This window comes from Myotis myotis, unplaced genomic scaffold, assembly GCF_014108235.1.
Source record: "Myotis myotis isolate mMyoMyo1 unplaced genomic scaffold, mMyoMyo1.p scaffold_m19_p_1, whole genome shotgun sequence".
NCBI classification, from domain to species: Eukaryota; Metazoa; Chordata; class Mammalia; order Chiroptera; family Vespertilionidae; genus Myotis; species Myotis myotis.
The window spans coordinates 11169226-11188283 of record NW_023416313.1 but is presented as its reverse complement, the minus strand read 5'-3'; the positions used below and the strand labels follow the sequence as shown (position 1 = coordinate 11188283).

The 19058-nt window shown below is 41.4% G+C and overlaps 1 protein-coding gene across 4 annotated transcripts in view; it reads left to right on the top strand.

Annotated features, from left to right (window-relative positions):
- KCNIP4 (potassium voltage-gated channel interacting protein 4) overlaps window positions 1-19058 on the top strand; it is a 953844-nt gene that overhangs the window by 924721 nt on the left and 10065 nt on the right. For all 4 annotated transcript variants that reach the window (XM_036330079.1, XM_036330059.1, XM_036330070.1 and 1 more), the window contains one exon: window positions 6214-6284. In XM_036330079.1, the coding sequence (XP_036185972.1) occupies window positions 6214-6284 (71 nt within the window). The remainder of the gene's footprint in view (window positions 1-6213; window positions 6285-19058) is intronic.

Sequence of the window (19058 nt, the reverse complement as noted above, 5' to 3'; positions counted from 1 at the left end):
GAGAGCTAAAAAATACTATTGTGGGAGCACAAGGTAGGACAATTCGAGCAGCTGAAGGAAAGGGGGGATATGAAAATGAGGCCATCCAGACAAATTGAATCTGGGCTGATATAAGCACCATTTATCAGGCATCTGGCATGTGTCGGACCCTGTCATGCATTACCCTTCACCTTCCAACAACCCTAGAAATGATTCTCCCTTTTTAATAAAGGCAGAAACTAAGGTACAGAGGGGTTCATCCGTTTCCTCTTCAATAACTTTTTTTTACTGCTGTCCACTGAAAAGAATCCCCTATCATCTCATGCCAAAATAACTCAATAGTCTCTAAAATCATCTCCCTGATTCTGACTGTCCTCCCTGCTTACCTATCATGGTCAATTCTCAACACAAACTGAGTGATCCTGCCAGATCATGTCACCACTCTGCTCTATCTTTGTCCCATCAGAGCAGAGGCCACAACCGACATAGGACCTACAGGTTGAGCTTACTAGTCTCCTGCTCCCTCTCTGACTCATCCTTCACCATTCTCCCTGTGGACTCACTAAGTTTCAGTTACACTGGCCTCCTTACCCTTCGTTCCCCCAATGTGGCCATCATATTGCTGCTCCTGGGGCCTTTGAACTTACTGTTCCTTCTGCCTGGAACTCTCTTCTCTCAAATATCCATTCAATGCCTCACCACCTTTGTTTTTATTGAAATGCCACCCTCCCTTAAACTGCAACCCCTTAAACATTCCCCTTCCCCATTCCCTGCTTTAAGCACTCAAGAGCACCTAATGGTATATACTATTTAACCTCTTTTTATTATGGTTTATTGTCTCTTTCCTCACTGGAATGTCACCTCCAGGGGAGCGGAGGGTTTTGTCTGTTTTGTTCACTGCTGTACCCCCAGGTTGTGGAACAGTGGCTGACAGGTAGCAGAACTGCATAAACCCTCCCCGCCTACATGAGTGAATGGGTGAATGACTGAGCGACATCACCTCGCCTGGTGGCTATAGCAATACAATGGAGTCATTGCTATAATAGGCATTTTGAAAGTTTACAGCACCTAAGTATTAGTTATTTCCTACAAAAATTAGATTCTCTTTTGGATTTCAATACAGTTGGTGTTAGCAATTTCAGTGGGTTGAAAGTGATTTCGTACATGGATTGTCAAAATAGAAATTTTCATTTAAGATGGCCTTTTAAGAGAAGTTAGAATTCAATTCTAAGAAAACACGGTGTGGCCTATTATTATAGGATTTAGACATGCTGTGTGAGACAACTCCACTCCCCATCTCATTACTAAGGGGCCCACAGACAGGTACTGACTGGTTATGGAGACCACTGCCAGATTGTAATGGGTCCAGTGTCAGCATTAATAAAGAATTTGGAATATTATTTGATTAACTCTTGTATTTCTAGATTATTAAAAGCCATGGAATTTTTAAAGAAAATCATACTTACTATATATTTAAGTGTCTGCCAACATATTGATAGACAATAATATCAAAGCACCTAGCACAAATGGAAATCTTTACTTTTTATTATCTCCAATGAAAGTTGTTACATGATACAAATTAGATACAGTTCCACATTAAAAATTAATCTTCACTTGAAAAATAACATTTTGGCATTAAAGAACATTCACTTAAGCACAGTTCTTTGCAAAGGATTCTTGTTACAAAATCCAAAGGGATTTGGAGAAAAATTACTTTTGTACTCTTATAGATTCTTTGATTATTCATGCTAATTGAATGCATAAATCTAAAAGTACCAGGCATAAATAAAGGAAATGAAATATTTTCAAGAATAATGACTTGCCATTTAAAAAATTACTATCATGCATGCAAATGGGATCTTGCAGCACTCCTACAAAAGGGAAAAAGTCCTAAGAACGGCATCGCCAATGGCAGGAAAATTCATACTATGGCCATCTTCACTCTCCTGTGAATCCATTTACTTAAGTTGCTGATCTGAAAGCAACAGGTGTATCTCATTATGAGCAGTAACAATGATGGCCCCATCAATCACAATGTCTCACCATTTCCGCCAGGAAGATGCCTGGTCTCATCTACAGCACCTCCTGCAATTTGTATTGTGTCAGGCTCTTCGTTGTCACTGTTGCTTAGCGAGGCGGTTTACCGCGCACAGCTTGTTTGGTGTTCTGGATGTCAGCACAGCTAGATTCAACAGAAGCTTCTTATTTGCAAGGGATAAAGTCTGCCTGCTATGAAACAAGCCGAGTGGACGTTGTATATTGATGCCTTTACCTAGATCATTACTTTTTCAACTTCACATACAGTGGAAGCTTTAGCTTACTAAGCATTTTTAAAGATCATAAAAATTGCCATTTCCTGGGCTACTCCTGCTTACATTGTAAGAATTTTGCACTTACTTTGACTATACTGGGCAGCCGGTAAACAGCTATTGAAGGAATGAATGAATGAGCTACAGTTAAAAAAATTCTAAGTCAACAAACATTTATCGATCAGCCACTGTATTTAAGGCACTTGAGGCACTTAGATGGGTTTGATGGACATAAAGATTTTTCTTTTAATTTTTCAAGTAACTCCATCACTGAATATCTAGGATGATATTTGTAAGAATTTTCAGAGTGATTTATAAAGGACTTGTTGAACAGAAACTACTATTTATGTATATGAACCTGCCTTACCATAGCAATGGTGCCATGAACTCTATATTCAAATGCTCTGTATTCAAAAGCCGATTCCATACATTGTGCTTCAGTTCAGGTAGGGAGTAGGGATTTGTGGTGGGAAGAAAGAAATAAACTAGATTGGTTTCAACACTCAGATCTAAAACATGATAATCTAATATTCCGAAATGAATGTGTATCAATGAAAGGGCTAATTGGTATGTATCATCATTGTGGTCTGGAAATAATTGGGTTAAGGTCACTGGACTAAGTCAAGAGTCCTGAGTTTGTGGCTAGACTATACCAAGACCAAGGTGTGTTACTCAAGCGGCTTATTTCTCTGGGCCTCAGATGGTTTCTCTGTGAAACGGGGGACAACATTTGTGTAATATCTATAAAATGTGGAACAAAGTATCCTCGGTTTTCTTTCTGCTCCAATAATCTTTATTTCTAGGAGTTGGTATGGAGATGTCTTGACTTTATTACTGACTCTACCATTAACTAACGAGGTGACCTTAGCTAAGCCACTGAAAGCACCTGCATTTATTGTTCACCTGCGTTAAACATACATACATAGTTAAGTGATATCCAAGAGCCCCTTCTATCCTAAGAACCCATACAGTTTCCCCCACCTGTAAGATTTCAACTTCCCAAGTCAAATTATAAAAAACTGAGGCAATCTTGGCATATCAAATTCAGTAGCTGTTTATGTTATATGTAAGGAAATGTGAACTATCAGGTGATATGGGGAGAACAGAGATTACCAATATCTTTTGAGCCTTGAACTGTATTGAAATCTAGAATTTAAGATTCTACTTATTCATCCTTTTGGCAAATATTTACTACTATCCAAGAAGAATGCAGTCAGATGGAGCCAGACCATAGGACTTTTGCGGACAGTTTTCCTTTTCTTCACCCACCTCTATGCCCAGCCAGATCCTTCAGTGCCTCGGCTCCTTCCTCTTGCCCAGTCAAAGCAAGTAGCATCACTCCCCTTCTTTAAAAGCTTGCAGTATCTCCAAAGGCCAGCCAGTGGTCCAAAGTCCACCTGAATCGTCAATGCCTTTCCAGACACAAATCTACTAGTCCATCGAGCATGAGGTTCTATCTAATTAGAAAGCCAGTCACTTAAACATACAACAGAGTTTACAAAAAAAATAGGAAGCTTTTCAGGTGAAAATATATTACATTTGTAAAAATAATTGATCACATGTCTTTAAGGTAGCTGAAATAAAAGTGTCTTGTCTATGAAAGAAGAATACCTAATATTTATTGAACATTTAATATATACCTAGGACTGTTCTAAGTACTTTGCATATAGTATTTCATCTAATCTTTTCGTAATGACTCTATGAAGTATTGTTACAGTTTTACCGGAAACTGAGTCACAGAGAGATGAAACAACTTGTCCAAGGTCACACAGTTACTATTGTTTTAGCTGAGATTCAAGTTCAGGCAGTCTGACTTGACTACACTATTAACAACTGCTCTCTGCACAGAGTGCCTAGGCTGTTAAACTGCTTCACTTCCCAGAGAATTGCGAAGGTACATTTAGAAGAACAAGAAGTCCTCTGTACCATGTTAGGGCAGACCTTTAGAGTGTATGTCCCACATGTCAAACTTTAAAGCTAGAGCATTTGAGAAGAATGGTAATTATTTATGTCCATGTTTGTTAAATTTAAAAAATTCTCGGCACTGTTTGTTCTGAGCCATTATTCATGGTGAATTCCACTTGCTAAGGTAAAAGCATTCACTCTGGTTGTATAAATAGAGTAACAAGAGACCTGCTTAATAAAGCTCATTATAAAATATGCAAAATCTCTTTTTTCTCTTTGAAAATATACGACTTGTCATCTCATATCTCCATAGGGCACTAAATCGTTCCAGAACTCTGTGTAAGAGTACTGTTGAGAGCAAAACAACTTTGCAAATAAAATAGGCTGCCAATTCTCGATAACTCTGTACGAGAACGTCCCAACAATTTCACTGAGTTGGTTGCAATTAACCCCTGGTCCCATATTCAAAGATTTCTTCCTGCAACCCACCCATACCTGATGGACATCCACTCTACATATGGTGCCTTTATATATTATTCAGACCCAATTGTAGTAGCTGTTTAGTTCATTGAAAACAGTGTTAATAATTCATACGTTTAAAAATAAGCAATTCCTTATATCATATTTAAAGCTCAGAGATGAAAGAAAATTCTACCTTCATTTTGAGAACCTGAATGTACAATCTACCTCATGAAGTATATGGCCTTCAATATCGTTAACCACTGGGGTAAAGCATTCAGGAACAATAATCCATAAGTAGCCACAGGCACTTGAGGGAGAGAAGGAAGTTTACATGACCTCTGACCTCCCTTATTTGGGGAGAACAATTACCTATTCCAGCTACTATGACTTAGTGTTTTTGACAACCTTTGAAAAGCAATTCATAAAGTAAAAGGTGAATAGAAGTTTTGTTAAAATCCCAATAAAAATAAAGGTTAAAAGTTCTAAAGCAGAAATGGATTTTTAACGGAAGATAAAGGCTAGAGCCAATGAGCTAAAAGGTTACAAGTTTTGTTAATATAAAAAAAGGTTAAGGTAAAAGGCTAAAACCCATGAGATGAAACATTTAAAATAATCAAGTAGATTTGATCAAGAGTCAAGCACACAAGCACTTAAAAATGAAAACTGTGCACTAAGAAAAGAAAACAGTAAGAAAAAGTATGTACTTTTAAAATAGAAAAGCACAAAGCTCAGAGATTAGGGAGACAAAGGAGAAACAGAAGAGGAAGGAAGGGTTACAGGGGGAAAAAAAACCTATGAAGGGGAAGGGGTGGATTTCAGAGTACTTTAGTGTCATTAGGCAGCATGATAAGACATTGGGGACAGAGAGCCTTCCAAAACTGATTCAGAACCCCAAATCCCACCCAGAACCCAGCCAGGGCAGGGGCTCCCTGCTGCTTGCCACCAGGAACTTTTAAGGCCACACAACCCCCTTCCAACAAGGGGACAAACACTTGCCAAGTCACTGCTGGCTCAAATTTACTGGCTACGGACTAGCCTGGATTTTTAGTGAGAAAGATCCGCATTATGTGCCACTCTACTCCTTATTGACTGTGTGACTTTGGACAAGTTTCTCAACCTCTCTGAGTCTCAGTAGCTTAACTAAATTATAAAATTGAGGCACGACACTAATAATAGCAATTCGTCTGTGTCTCATTCGTAGTATTTTTATTCTTTTACTTCTAGAGATTACCCCTGCCAAGCACTAAGCTATTTCCAGATGGGTCTCACTTAATCCTCCCACCCACCTATGGTACTAATGACTCCTCCCAGAGCCAGTAACGTCATCCAAGACACCCAAGTGTTCAGATCATTTCTAGCCAGAAAGTTACAGAGGTGTCTGCCCTCCATGGCCTCTATGTAGGTAGCTCACTCCTGTGAATCTCAAATTACAATCCTCTACTGAAAGGAGGCGGGCAACTGATGTTCCTGACTTGGACTAGGACTTCGGCATGTTATACAAGTCTTACGTAGGATATTGAAACGCTGACTTAATAATATTCCCTTTTCAACATTTCAGACTCTACAACGTATGCACATTTTCTGTTCAATGCGTTTGACACAGACCACAATGGAGCTGTGAGTTTTGAGGTAAGTCTTAGACTTTTTCTTTATTGTGACTTGACTTCAGACACTGAAAGGGATTTAATCTTTTTAGTTGGAAATCTTGAGCTTGATTTTTAATTTTTTGTCTTAAGCCTTTTATTCCGTGGATTTTTTTCATCTTTTTATCAATTTTTGATAATATTACATATTCCCCTTTGTTCTCCCATTGGCCCCTTATCCACTCCTACCCCAACCCCAGGCCTCCACCACCCTATTGTCTGTGTCCATGGGTTATGAATATATGCATACAAGTTCTTTGGTTGATCTCTTCCCACTCACCCACCCCCTTTTATTCTTTTTATTATTATGATGGTAAGAATGTTCAACGTGAGATCTATCCTCTTAACAAATATTTAAGTGTACAATACATTACTGTTGACTATAAGTACAATGTTGTCCAGTAGATCTCCAGAGCTTAGTGATCTTGCTTGACTGAAACTTTTTATGCCTGTAGAGATCCTGGTTGCAATTCTTGCAGATACATATTCGGAAGTGGGATTGCTGAATCAGGTGGCAGTTCTATTTTTTTTTTTAATATATTTTATTGAATTTTTACAGAGAAGAAGGGAGAGGGATAGAAAGCCAGAAACATCAATGAGAGAGATCGATCAGCTGCCTCCTGCACGCCCCCCAGTAGGGATGTGCCCGCAACCAAGGTACATGCCCTTGACCGGAATCGAACCTGGGACCCTTGAGTCCGCAGGCCGACGCTCTATCCACTGAGCCAAACCGGTTCGGCAAGCAGTTCTATTTTTAATTATTTTGAAGAACCTTCATACTGTTTTCCATAGTGGCTACACCATTTTGCATTCCAAATTTTCCAAATCCTCCATGTCCTCCTCAACACCTCACCTTTCAGTTTTTCCATCCTGATACATGTGAGATGATATATTATTGTGGTTTTTATTTGAATTTCACTGGTGATTAGTGATGCTGGATATTTTTAATATACCTGTTGGCCATTTGTATATATTCTTCAGAGAAATAAGTGTTCAAGTCCTCAGCTTATTTTTAAAATTGGGTTACTAGGATTTTTTTTTATATTAAGTTATAAGAGTTTCTTATATATTTTGGAGATGACCCCTTATCAGATATATGGTTTATAAATATTTTCTCCTATTCTATAGGATCCCTTTTCACTTTGTTGTGCCCTTTGCTGTACAGAGGCCTTTTTAGTTTGATGTAGTTCAATTTATTTATTTTTTGTTGTTGTTGCCTGTGCTTTTGGTGTCCTATCCATAAAATCATTGCCAAGACCAATGTCATGAAGTTTTCCCCCAACTTCTTAGAATTTTATGGTTTCAGGTCTTAATCTATTTTAAATAATAATTGTGCATAGTATAAAGTCAGGATCCAATTTTATTATTTTGGGTGTGTGTATCCATTTTTTCTAACATGATTTGTTAAAGAAACTATCCTTTTCCTTTTCCCATTGTGTATTGCTGGCAGCCTTGTCAAAGATCAGTTGACTCTATATGCAAGGGTATATTTCTGCACTCCTATTCTGTTCCATTGATCTATGTGTCTGTCTTTATGCCAGTACCATACTGTTTTCATTACTATAGCTTTGTAATATATTTTAAAATCAAGAAGTGTGATGCCTCCAACTTTGTTCTCTTATTCAGGATTTACTTGATGTTTCTGGTCTTTTGTGGCTCCATTTGAATTTTAGAATGGTGTTTTATAAAAAACACCATTGGAATTTTGATAGGCATTGCATTAATCTTCAGATAGCTTTAGATAGTATGGACATTTTACCAACATTAAACCTTTTAGTCCACTAACTCTCCATTTGTTTGTGTCTTCTTTAATTTCTTTCATCAGTGTTTTGTAGTGTTTGATATACAAATCTTTCATCTCCTTAGTTACATTTATATCTAAGTATTTTCTGTTTTTTTGGTGCTATTGTAATTTCCTTTTGGATAGTTCATTGTTACAGAAATTCAACTGCTTTTTGTGTGTTGATTTTGTTTGCAGCTTCACTGAATTTGTTTACTAGTTCTAGCAGTTCTTCAGTAGACTCTATGATTTTCTGCATATAAGATCATGTCATCCGATTTCTTTTTCCTCACCAATGTCTCTGGCTAGGACTTCCAGCACTGTGTTGTAAAGAAGTGGCAAGCGTGGCTATCCTTGTCTTGCTCCTAATCTCAGAGGGAAAGCATTCAGTTTGTTATAATTCAGCATGATGTTAGCTGTAGGCTTTTTATATATGGTCTTTATTATGTTGAGATAATTTCCTTCTATTCCTAGTTTGTGGTGAGTTTCTATCATGGATGTGTGTTGAATTTTGTCAAAGGCTTTTTCTGCATCTATTGGCATGATCAGGTGGTATGTTACATCTATTAATTGTCATATGTTGAACCATCCTTCCATCCCAGGGATTAATCATACTTGGTCCTGGTATATGGTCCTTTGAATGTGCTATTGTTTGACTTGCTCTTATTTGGTTGAGGATTTTGCATCTATATTTTCAGGCATATTGGCCTGCGTCTTCTTTTCTTGTGATGTCTTTGTCTGGCTTTAGTGTCAGGGTAATGCTGGCCTCATAAATGAATTTGGAAGTATTCCTTACTCATCAGTTTTTTGAAAGAGGTTGATTAATTCTTTAAATGTTTGGCAGAAATCACCAGTGCAGCCATCTGGTCCTGGGCTTTTCTTTGTTGGGGGTTTTGGATTACTGATTCAATCTCCCAGTTATAGGTCTCTGCAGACTTCCTTTTTTCTTACATAATTTAGTCTTGGTACATTGTATGTCTCTAGAAATTTACCTAATTTTTCTAAGTTCTTTAGTCTGTTGGCATAGAGTTGTTTTTAGTAGTCTCTTATAATTCTTTTTATTTCTGCAGCATTAGTTGTAATGTCTCCTCTTTAATTTCTGATTTACTTATTTATTTGAGTATTCTATCTTGTTTTTAAATATGTTTTTATTGATCTCATGGAGAGAGAGAAAGGGAGAGGGATAGAGAGATAGAAACATCGATGAGAGAGAAACATCCATCAGCTGCCTCCTGCACGCCCCCGACTGGGGATGGAGCCCACAATTCCAGAATATGCCCTGACCTGGAGTCAAACTGGTGACTTATTGATTCATGGGCCGATGCTCAACCATTGAGCCACACTGGCTGGGCAAGTCTTTAATCTTTTTTTTCTCTTAGTCTAGCTAAGGGTTTGTCAATTTTGTCTATCTTTTCAAAATATAAAATAAAAATCAGTTTCATCGATTTTTTTCTATTGTCTATTTCATTTATTTCTGCTCTGATCTTTATTTTCTTTCTTCGCTAATTTTAAGCTTAGTTTATCCTTTTGCTACCTCCTTGAAGTGTACAGTTACATTATTTATTTGAGATATGTCTTCCTTTTTCATGTTGGCATTTATTGCTATAAACTTCCCCCCTAGTACTTCTTGATAATTTTTAAGCACACACACTGAAAAAGAAGCCCAAGAATTTATTCTTCCCATCATTATATTGTCACAAAACTATCCTTATCTCTTAAAAGAAGTGCAAATTACAACACACATTTAGCTTGCTGTCTAATATTATATATCTGTTTGTACAAGAAAAGTACATTTCCCAAATTACATGACAACAATCCCAGAAGACAAACAATTTAACTAACCTTTAGGGCATCTGCTATGGGCCTATAACTCTGGTAGGCCTTTGAAATACAAAGCTGATAAAGTCAAAATCCTGCCTTCTAAGGCTCAGAAAGTGGGGGAGACAAGAAAGAAATGAAATGCTATATTCACCAGCCTAACAATTTTACAAGGAAATCCCTTTTCAAAGTATGTACATTAAATTATTTGTATTTAATTTTGTTTATGAAATGTATTTAATTAATTTTTTATGAAATTAAAAAAAATAGTTTATTTCTGGAAATTTTCATTTAATAATTTTGGACTGTGGTCAACCATGGGTAACTGAACCCAAGGGAAGCAAAAGGTGTGGATATGGGGGGACTGCTCTAGCAACTATTTATTCTGAGTCCGGACAGGAGCTGATACAAGCCTGAACTACAATTGGGGTCACCGGAGATGAAAAGGAGACAAGATCAGGAGACATGAAACTTAGTAGAATTATATTTCAATACAACCTGTCATGTTTGGGAGGTGAAGTTCATTCATTCACCGCCAGCTGCCTGGAAGCGGGAGCTTTGTGAGGTCAGGGTGAAAGGGAAAGGCACAGCCCTCCGAGATGTCACTCAGTCAGTGGCCGCAGGGCAGAGGCACCAGGGCAACCAAGTGTCTGCTCACAGGTACGAGGGTCTCATGCAGATTGAATGCTGGCGAAATGAAGAATCTGGGCCAGGAACTTCATGTCCCCTTACATACCTTAACCAAGACATACCAGGGACAAGAGAAGAGTAGAAGCTAGCGGTGGCTCAGTCGGAGGTGTGGGCTAAAAAGACTGCAGGCATCAAGGCCAGGGCAATGGGCTTTATCTCGAATGTGGCAGCAGCAGGTATGGGGGGGAGGGAGTAGGGGGGAGGGGATAGAGGAGACACGTGAGAGTGTCATAGGCACCAGGGCCCCACTGATGATAGCTTACAATCACCCATGATAACGTGTGCATTAGCATTTACTGCACTTAACCTACAAGATGAGTTCCAGCAGAGCCTTAGTGTCGCTCTACTACGGAAGTCAACGCTTCCAGTTCACCTAACGAAGTCGTTCAGAGCTAGTTTGCAGAGAATGAGTAAGGCACAAACTACGAGCAGTTTCATTTACTTGAAATTACTTCTGTGTCAGAAATGAAACATCAATTACCTATAGCGCATTGTATCTAATTTCATATGTAAATTTAGTCTGGTGTTAATGATACGGGCCCATGCATAGCACTGCTGCTGTAATATTTATGCAAAATGCCGGTAATTATGATGAATGTTGATTGTAACTTGGAAAATTAGTTGTAATGGCTATATACTATAAGCATGCTGGTAAATGTCTTTCTTTTGAAGGCAAACGAATGGCTGAATTAATAAATGCTATATTAAAATCAAATTTAGAACTAGGCTCTTATAGTTCTTTTTCTAAATTGATTAGCTACCTGGAAGGTCTCTAGAAAACGAGCGTGATTAGGCAATGAACATATTTTCAGTAACAATAGCATCCTGAGAGGTGCAGCAGAGACCATTCTGACTCCTCAATAAAGGGAAATGGGCTTTTCTGCTTCATTTCCTCAAAGCCTGAAGGCAGAGTGAATGAAACAGGAGGGGCCTGGATCCAGATATGACTGGATTGAAACCCCCCTCTGCTCCCAAGTGGCCAGGAGACCCTGGGCTGAGTGTGTGAACCCTCTGGGCCTCAGTATTCAGGTCCGTAAACCGTCAGCAGGCAAAGCTACTTCATAGGAGCATGCAAGAATGATCGAGTAAGAATGTCCGTCAAGGGCTTGGCACCAAATACGTGCTCAATATTTTTAGACATTAAACACAGCACTTATTACATGGGGGATTTTTCTTTTTTCTTTTTTTTTTTTTTTTTTTTACTTAAAAACATTTTTATTGATCTTAGAGAGAGGATGGGAGAGAGAGAAAAATATATATCTAGAGAGAGAAACATTGATTAGTTAAGAGCAAAACATTGATAAGTTGCCTCCAACATGCATGTACTTGGGATCAAACCTACAACCTAGAATAGAACCTGCCACCTTTTGGTGTATGGAACTCTTCAAGTCACATGGGGGATTTTTCTAACAAAGCCAGTGAATAATGATATGGGTGATCTTGTTAAACAACAATCTTGTATCAATAAATGAATTCGAGCAAAAGCCAGGGGATCGCTCTGTCTGTGGTGCTATGGAAGGTAGTGCTGCATCTGATTATATAACAAGCATTCATTGTGTGCCAGTCGCTATACTACATGTTTAAAAATAATAAACAATAATAATAGCTACACACAATAATACTAACTGACCCTTCTTCAGCAGTCATTATGAGGCAGGCCTTGTGCTGAGGGAATTACATATACTAACTTAGTAATCTTCATAGGTACTATTATCATCTCCTTTTTAGCAAATGAATCACAGAGAGGGTGAGCAACCTGCTCAAGGTCACACAGCTAGTAAGTAGGAGAACCAAGATTCAAACTCAGGCAGTCTGGCCCCCGAATGCACCTCTTAGTAACTGTGCCTCCTGCCTGTGAGGTGTACATGGACCTCCAGCCTGATCTGAGATCCCCAGGGCCAGCTGAGTTTTGACATTCAGTCTTGCAGGTTCAGAAAGGTAAGGTGTGCACATGCTCTGTGTTTAATGTCTCCAGCAGGGTCTGCAGCATGCTGCAGATGTGTGGGCTTTGTGCGGCAAAAATATGACAAATATAAATGTGGCAGAGACTGCTGCTGATCACCAGTGTCCATGTGCTCCACTCTGTGATCACATGACTAGGCCATAATCCCAGCCGGCCCTGCAGCTAGCTAGGGCTATGTTTAAGTTTTAACCCCTGGGCTGTGGGTGGAAGTGACCACATCTCCTCACTGTCTCTTTCCATCTGTGGAGAGTGTGAGGTCCCAGATTTCAGTTAGCCTCACAACCAAGTAGGAGGAGTCTGGATCTCTGACTACATGGAATAGAGCCCCCTCCCCACTCGTGTTTCACTGTTTATGAGTGACAAATAAGCTTATATTGTGCGAAGCCAATAAAATTTACAAGTATTGATACAGCTGTTAATGTTCTCTGATTGGCAATAAATATAGGTTACAGATAGATAATAGATAGATGATGGATAGATAGATAGAGAGCGAGATAAGATAGATAATGGATAGATATAGTTTAGCCTTTAGCCTGGCTGGTGTGGCTCAGTGGTTGAACGTCGGCCTGTGAACCAGGAGGTCATGGTTTGATTTCCTGGTCAGGACACGCCAGGTTTGCAGGCTTGATATCCAGTAGGGGGCGTGCAGGTGGCAGCCAGTCAATGATTCTCTCTCATCATTGATGTTTCTATCTCTCTCTCTCCTTCTCTTTTCCTCTCTGAAATCAATAAATATTTTTTAAAGGAATAGTTTCATGTTTGTTCACTTCAGGTTTTGACACCAAATAAGTTTAGTACCAAAATTTGCCACCTCCCTCTATCTTCACAATAAAATGTGGGGGGGGGTTGTGGTTTTCTTAGTTGGTAAAAGAATTATAGAGGAAGGTGGTAAATTGCAAATAAAAAGTGAAGGACCCAATTTATTGGCACAATTTATTGATGAGGAATCCAAAACTTGGGAGGTTAGTGACTTGTCCAAAGACATTCAGTTAACACATGGCAGAACCAGGATTGAACCCAGCTCTACCTGAGTCCCTAAAATCCTATGGTTTTAACCAGGGCTCAGCAAATTTCTGAAAGAGGCTAAATAGTAAATATTTTTAATTTTGCAAGACATATCTTCTCCATTTTATCTAATTAATTCTGCTGTTGTAGCACAAAAGTAACCACAGACTAATTCTAAGAAAATGGGCATAGCTGTGTCCCAATAAAACTTTATTTACAAAAACATATTTGACCCCTGGGCCATAGATTCACAGCCCCATTCTTTTTAAAATTTTTATTATTTTTAGTTATTTATTAAATTGACTGAGTTGACATTGCTCAACAAGAACAAATTGGTTTAATGTGTGGGTTTCTATGTTACAAGATTTGTATATTGCACTGCGGGCCCCCACCCAAAGTCAAATCTTCTGTACCCTTTCTTAGGACCCCCTCCCCCCCTCACTCCTTCCCTCTGGCAACCACCACACTGCTCACAGCCCCATTCTTACAAGGGAGAGATTGAGCTATAATGTTTGCCAAGTGATGTCTAAGGTAAACGTCTATAATGTAATTACTGAGCGTTATCACCAACCATTACAGTTACTACTCAGGAATCCATGCCATCCACAAAAGCCAGAGCATGTGCTTTGAGTCAGAGGTCTGGGTCCAGTTTCTGGTTCCCCCGCTCACTGGCCACACCCCTTGGCTCAGTCACATACTTTCCCTGAGCCTCCATCCATAATGTAAAGACAACAGTGCCTGTTCCCTATGGTTGCCTGAGGCTGACATGAAATAATACATGGAAATTGCCTAGCAAAGGGCCCCACACACATCGTGAACTGTAGTCATTATTACTGTTAAATTTCAAAGTTCCCTGGGCTCTTTAACCCAAGAATTCCACTTATTTCCTAAAGAAGTAAGTCAAAATAATGGGAAATAGAGAAAACTGGTTTTTACAGCATCACTTATAATGAATAAAAATTTAAATTCATTTTTATATCCAGCAGTAGGGAGAGTGGTTAAATAAATTACAATATCTCTTATGACAAAGTCGTTTTTCAAACTCCATTAGTAGGTGGTAAAATAAATGTAGAGATGAATGACAAGAATATTTAAAAATTAATAGAAGAAAAATGGAAATAGAGTCATCACTACAGTTTCTGGTGTATAATTTTGTATGCATGTACCTCTGTGTGTGTACTTGTACAAGGCTGCCATTTATATGTAATTCTTAGTGTGGTTTTGGGTTCAAAATGTTCAAATGTTCAAAAGCCATTGCGATAGTATCCTATACAATAAAGAGATAATATGCAAATGGAGGTCATGCCATCATGCCATCACGCCATAACAGCTCAGACACTCAACACTGGCGAAAGAGGAATGGGGACCAGCCAGGCAAAAATGAGCTTGTGAGAGAGGGATGGGGACCAGTCAAGCACAAATGAGCTCACGAGAGAGGAATGGGAACCATCCAGGCTGCAGCCCAGGAGAGGGACAAGCCACCTTCCCTGTGATCCTGGGCACCAGCACCTGCAGCCTGAGCAAAGTCACCCGCCCATGGTCCCCTGTGGCTGCGGCCAGCCCTGGTGAAGCTTGCTCAGGTCCTGGGTGCCTGCAGCTGGCCAGAGGAGAGAATCTTGGGTTCCGGGTTCAGGGCAAGGCAGAGGCAGTTAGGGGCAATCAAGCCAACAGGGGAACAGTTAGGGGCGATCAGGCAGGCAGGCAGAGGGGTTAGGGGCATTCAGGCAGGCAGGCAAAGGGGTTAGGGGTAATCAGTCAGGCAGGCAGGCAAGCGGTTAGGAGTCAGCAGTCCCAGATTGCGAGAGACAGTCGGACATCCCCCGAGGGGTCCTGGATTGGAGAGGGTGAAGGCTGGGCTGAGGGACACCACCCACCCCCCGTGCATGAATTTCATGCATCGGGCCTCTAATCCTATATAATAAAACCCTAATATGCAAATTGACCAAACAGTGGAATGACCGGTCGCTATGACGCACACTGACCACCACGGGAAGATGCTCAATGCAGGGGCTGCCCCCTGGTGGTCCGTGCACTCACACAGGAGGAGCGCTGCTCAGCCAGAAGCCGAGCTCACTACTGGTGAGCTCAGTGGCAGTGGCAGGAGCCTCTCCCACATCTGAGGCAGCACTAAGGACCCATTGGGGAGCAGGCCTAAGCCATCAGGGGAGCAGGCCTAAGCCAGCAGTCAGACATCCCCTGAGGGGTCCCAGACTGTGAGAGGGCATAGGCCGGGCTGAGGGACCCCCCACCCCTCAGTGCATGAATGTCATGCACTGGGCCACTAGTTTTATTAGATTAAACCATATGAAATTATGATTCTTGACAAATAAGGTAAAAAAGATCAGCAATTTCATATGGTTCAATCTAACATGTAGTTATTTAAATTATGTTAAAAGAAATTTCCAGAGAAGTAGGGAAATGCTTATCTATTTAAGTGAAATAAACAGAATTATATATATACTGTATGACCATTACTATAACTATATGCTAAGATAGGTATCAAAAGAAATGGAAATGTTAAATGTGATCACTAATAGAATTATTTGTTATTAAAATTTTCTTTAATACAGTTTTCTGTATTTTTACATAAGCCAATCATTATATTTATGTGTATATACTAGAGGCCTGGTGCATGAAATTTGTGCACGGTGGGGGAGGGTGTGTGTGTCCCTCAGCCCAGCCTGCACCCTCTCCAATCTGGGATCCCTCTCACAATCCAGGACTGCAGGCTCCCAACCACTCACCTGCCTGACTGCCTGATTGTCCCTAACCACTCTGCCTGCCAGCCTGATTACCCCCTAACCACTCCCCTGTCACCCTGATCAACGCCTAACTGCTCCACTGCCGGCCCAATTGCCCCTAACTGCCCTCCCCTGATGACCTGGTCACCCCCAACTGCCCTTCCCTGCTCGCCTGGTCACTCCTAACTGCCCTCCCCTGCTGGCCTGGTCACCCCTAACTGCCCTCCCCTGCCAGCCATCTTGTGTCCACATGGGGGCGGCCATCTTATGTCCACCTGGGGGTGGCCAATTTTGACCATATGGGGACAACCATCTTGTGTGTTGGAGTGATGGTCAATTTGCATATTACCTCTTTATTATATAGGACTAGAGTCCCAGTGCATGAATTCATGCATGGGTGGGGTCCCTCGGCCTGGCCAGCGATCAACCACAGGAGGTTGGCCAGTGGGGGGTAAGGGAGAGAGTCTGAGGGAGGTTGGCTGTGGGAGCACACTTACCACCAGGGGGCAGCTACTGCATTAAGCATCTACCCCCTGGTGGTCAGTGCATATCATAGCGACTGATTGACCAGTCATTCCGGTCATTCCACATTCTAGCCATTCCTGTCATTCGGTCACTTAGGCTTTTATATATATACTAGAGGCCCGGTGCACAAAAATTTGTGCACTCGGGGGGGAGGGGGGCCCCTCAGCCCGGCCTGTGCCCTCTCGCAGTCTGGGACCCCTCAGGGGATGACCACCTGCTGGCTTAGGCCCGCTTCCAGGGGGATTGGGCCTAAGATGGCAATCAGACATCCCTCTAGCAGCCCGGCAGCCCTCGGGGATGTCCACTTGCCAGCGGGGAGCAGACCTAAGCTGCAGTCAGACATCTTTAGTGCTGCTAAGGCGGCAGGAGAGGCTCCCACCATCACCGCTGTACTGGCAGCCACCAGCCTGGCTTGTGGCTGAGCAGAGCTCCTCCCATGTGAGAGCACCCTGATCACCAGAGGGCAGCTCTTGCATTGAGCATCTGCCCCCTGGTGGTCAGTGTGTGTCATAGTGACCAGTCATTCCCAGTCCTTCTGCTGTTGGGGTCAGTTTGCGTATTACCCTTTTACTATATAGGATAGAGGCCTGGTGCACGGGTGGGGGCCGGCTGGTTTGCCCTGAAGGGTGTCCTGGATCAGTGTGGGGGTCTTGCTTGGGTGCCTGGCCAGCCTGGATGAGGGGATGATGGCTGTTTGCAGCTGGTCACACCCCCTTCAGGGTGGGGGTCCCGCTTGGGTGCCTGGCCAGCCTGGATGAGGAGATGATGGCTGTTTGCAGCTGGTCACACACCCTTCAGGGTGGGGGTCCCCACTGGGGTGCCTGGCCAGTCTGGGTGAGGGGCTGAGGGCCGTTTTCAGGCTGGAGGGTGACTGAAGCTCCCAACCTCTCCTTTTTTTCTTTTTTTTTTATTCTGGGATTTATTTACCTTCAATGGCTGTCACTGGAGCTGAGAGCCGGCTTTAGCTCTGAGGCCGGCTCCAGCTTGAGGCCTTGGCTGCTGAAAGCAGGTATCTGGTTTGTTTGGCTTCTCTAATTGAAATACTGTTGCAACTCCAGCTCTGAGGCCCGGCTGGCTGAAAGCAGGTTTCTGGGGTTTGTTTAGCTTCTATAATGGCAACATTGTTTCTTAGACTGCAGCTCAGAGGCTGGCAGCGGTAGGCGGGGAACCTTGGCTTCCTCCATCACTGGAGCAAGCAAGCCTCCTGTTCGCTTCAGCTGCCTGGCTGCCGGCCGCCATCTTGGTTGGCAGTTAATTTGCATATCGCCCTGATTAGCCAATGGGAAGCGTGTCAGAGGTATGGTTAATTACCATGTTTGTCTATTATTAGATAGGACTAGAGGCCTGGTGCACGAAGTTCGTGCATGGGGGGGGGCTCCCCTTAGCCCAGCCTGCACCCTCTCCAATCCAGGACCCCTTGGGGGATGTCTAACTGCCAGTTTAGGCCTTATGGGGCCTGGTCTCCCCACGCAGCCTGCTGCTCGGTCGTTTGGTCACCCCTCACTAAACCCCCTGCCGGCCTGGTCGCCCCGGCACAGCCTATTTGGTCATCCATTTGGTTGCGATGGTTGCTTAGGCTTTTATGTAGATAGATAGATTTATTATCATTTGTATTTATGATTTAGCTTAAAAACTCATTAATTTTTAATGGCATCCAGTGAAATCAAACTAAAGAACTCTCTTTTAATTGAATTGAATTAGGGCTACAATTATTTATCAAGACACTAAATTACCCCAATAGACAGTATTGCATATCAATCAAGATAAGTACATTATCTCTTTTACATGATAAAATCAAGCTAAAAATCTTGGAAAATATACTTCTTATTATTTTTTAGACACTCTGATGCCTTTTATTTGTTCCAAACAAATGGAAACTTTAGATAGTGCCCCAAATTGTATCTCTCAAAGACTTTAAAGAGTAGCTCAATTACTGTGGAAGTTCAACCCCAAACAAAGGGAGGTCACACCAGAGAAAATTAACAACCTTAAAGTAGTTTATGAAACTATGTAAACAAGCATAAAAAAATGAATATACTAAACACATGTCTAACTCTCCCTATTAAGTCTGCCTCTACCTAGCTAAGTTAACCTTTTGAACCTTTGGCAGGTTATTTAATGTTGTTTTCCATCTGTAAACAGGACTATTTCTGGCAAATGCCTCCACATGCAGGTAGGAGAAAAGAGGACTGACATTCTTGGCATAGTAGCCAGTACTAAGGCACCATGTAAAGGTTT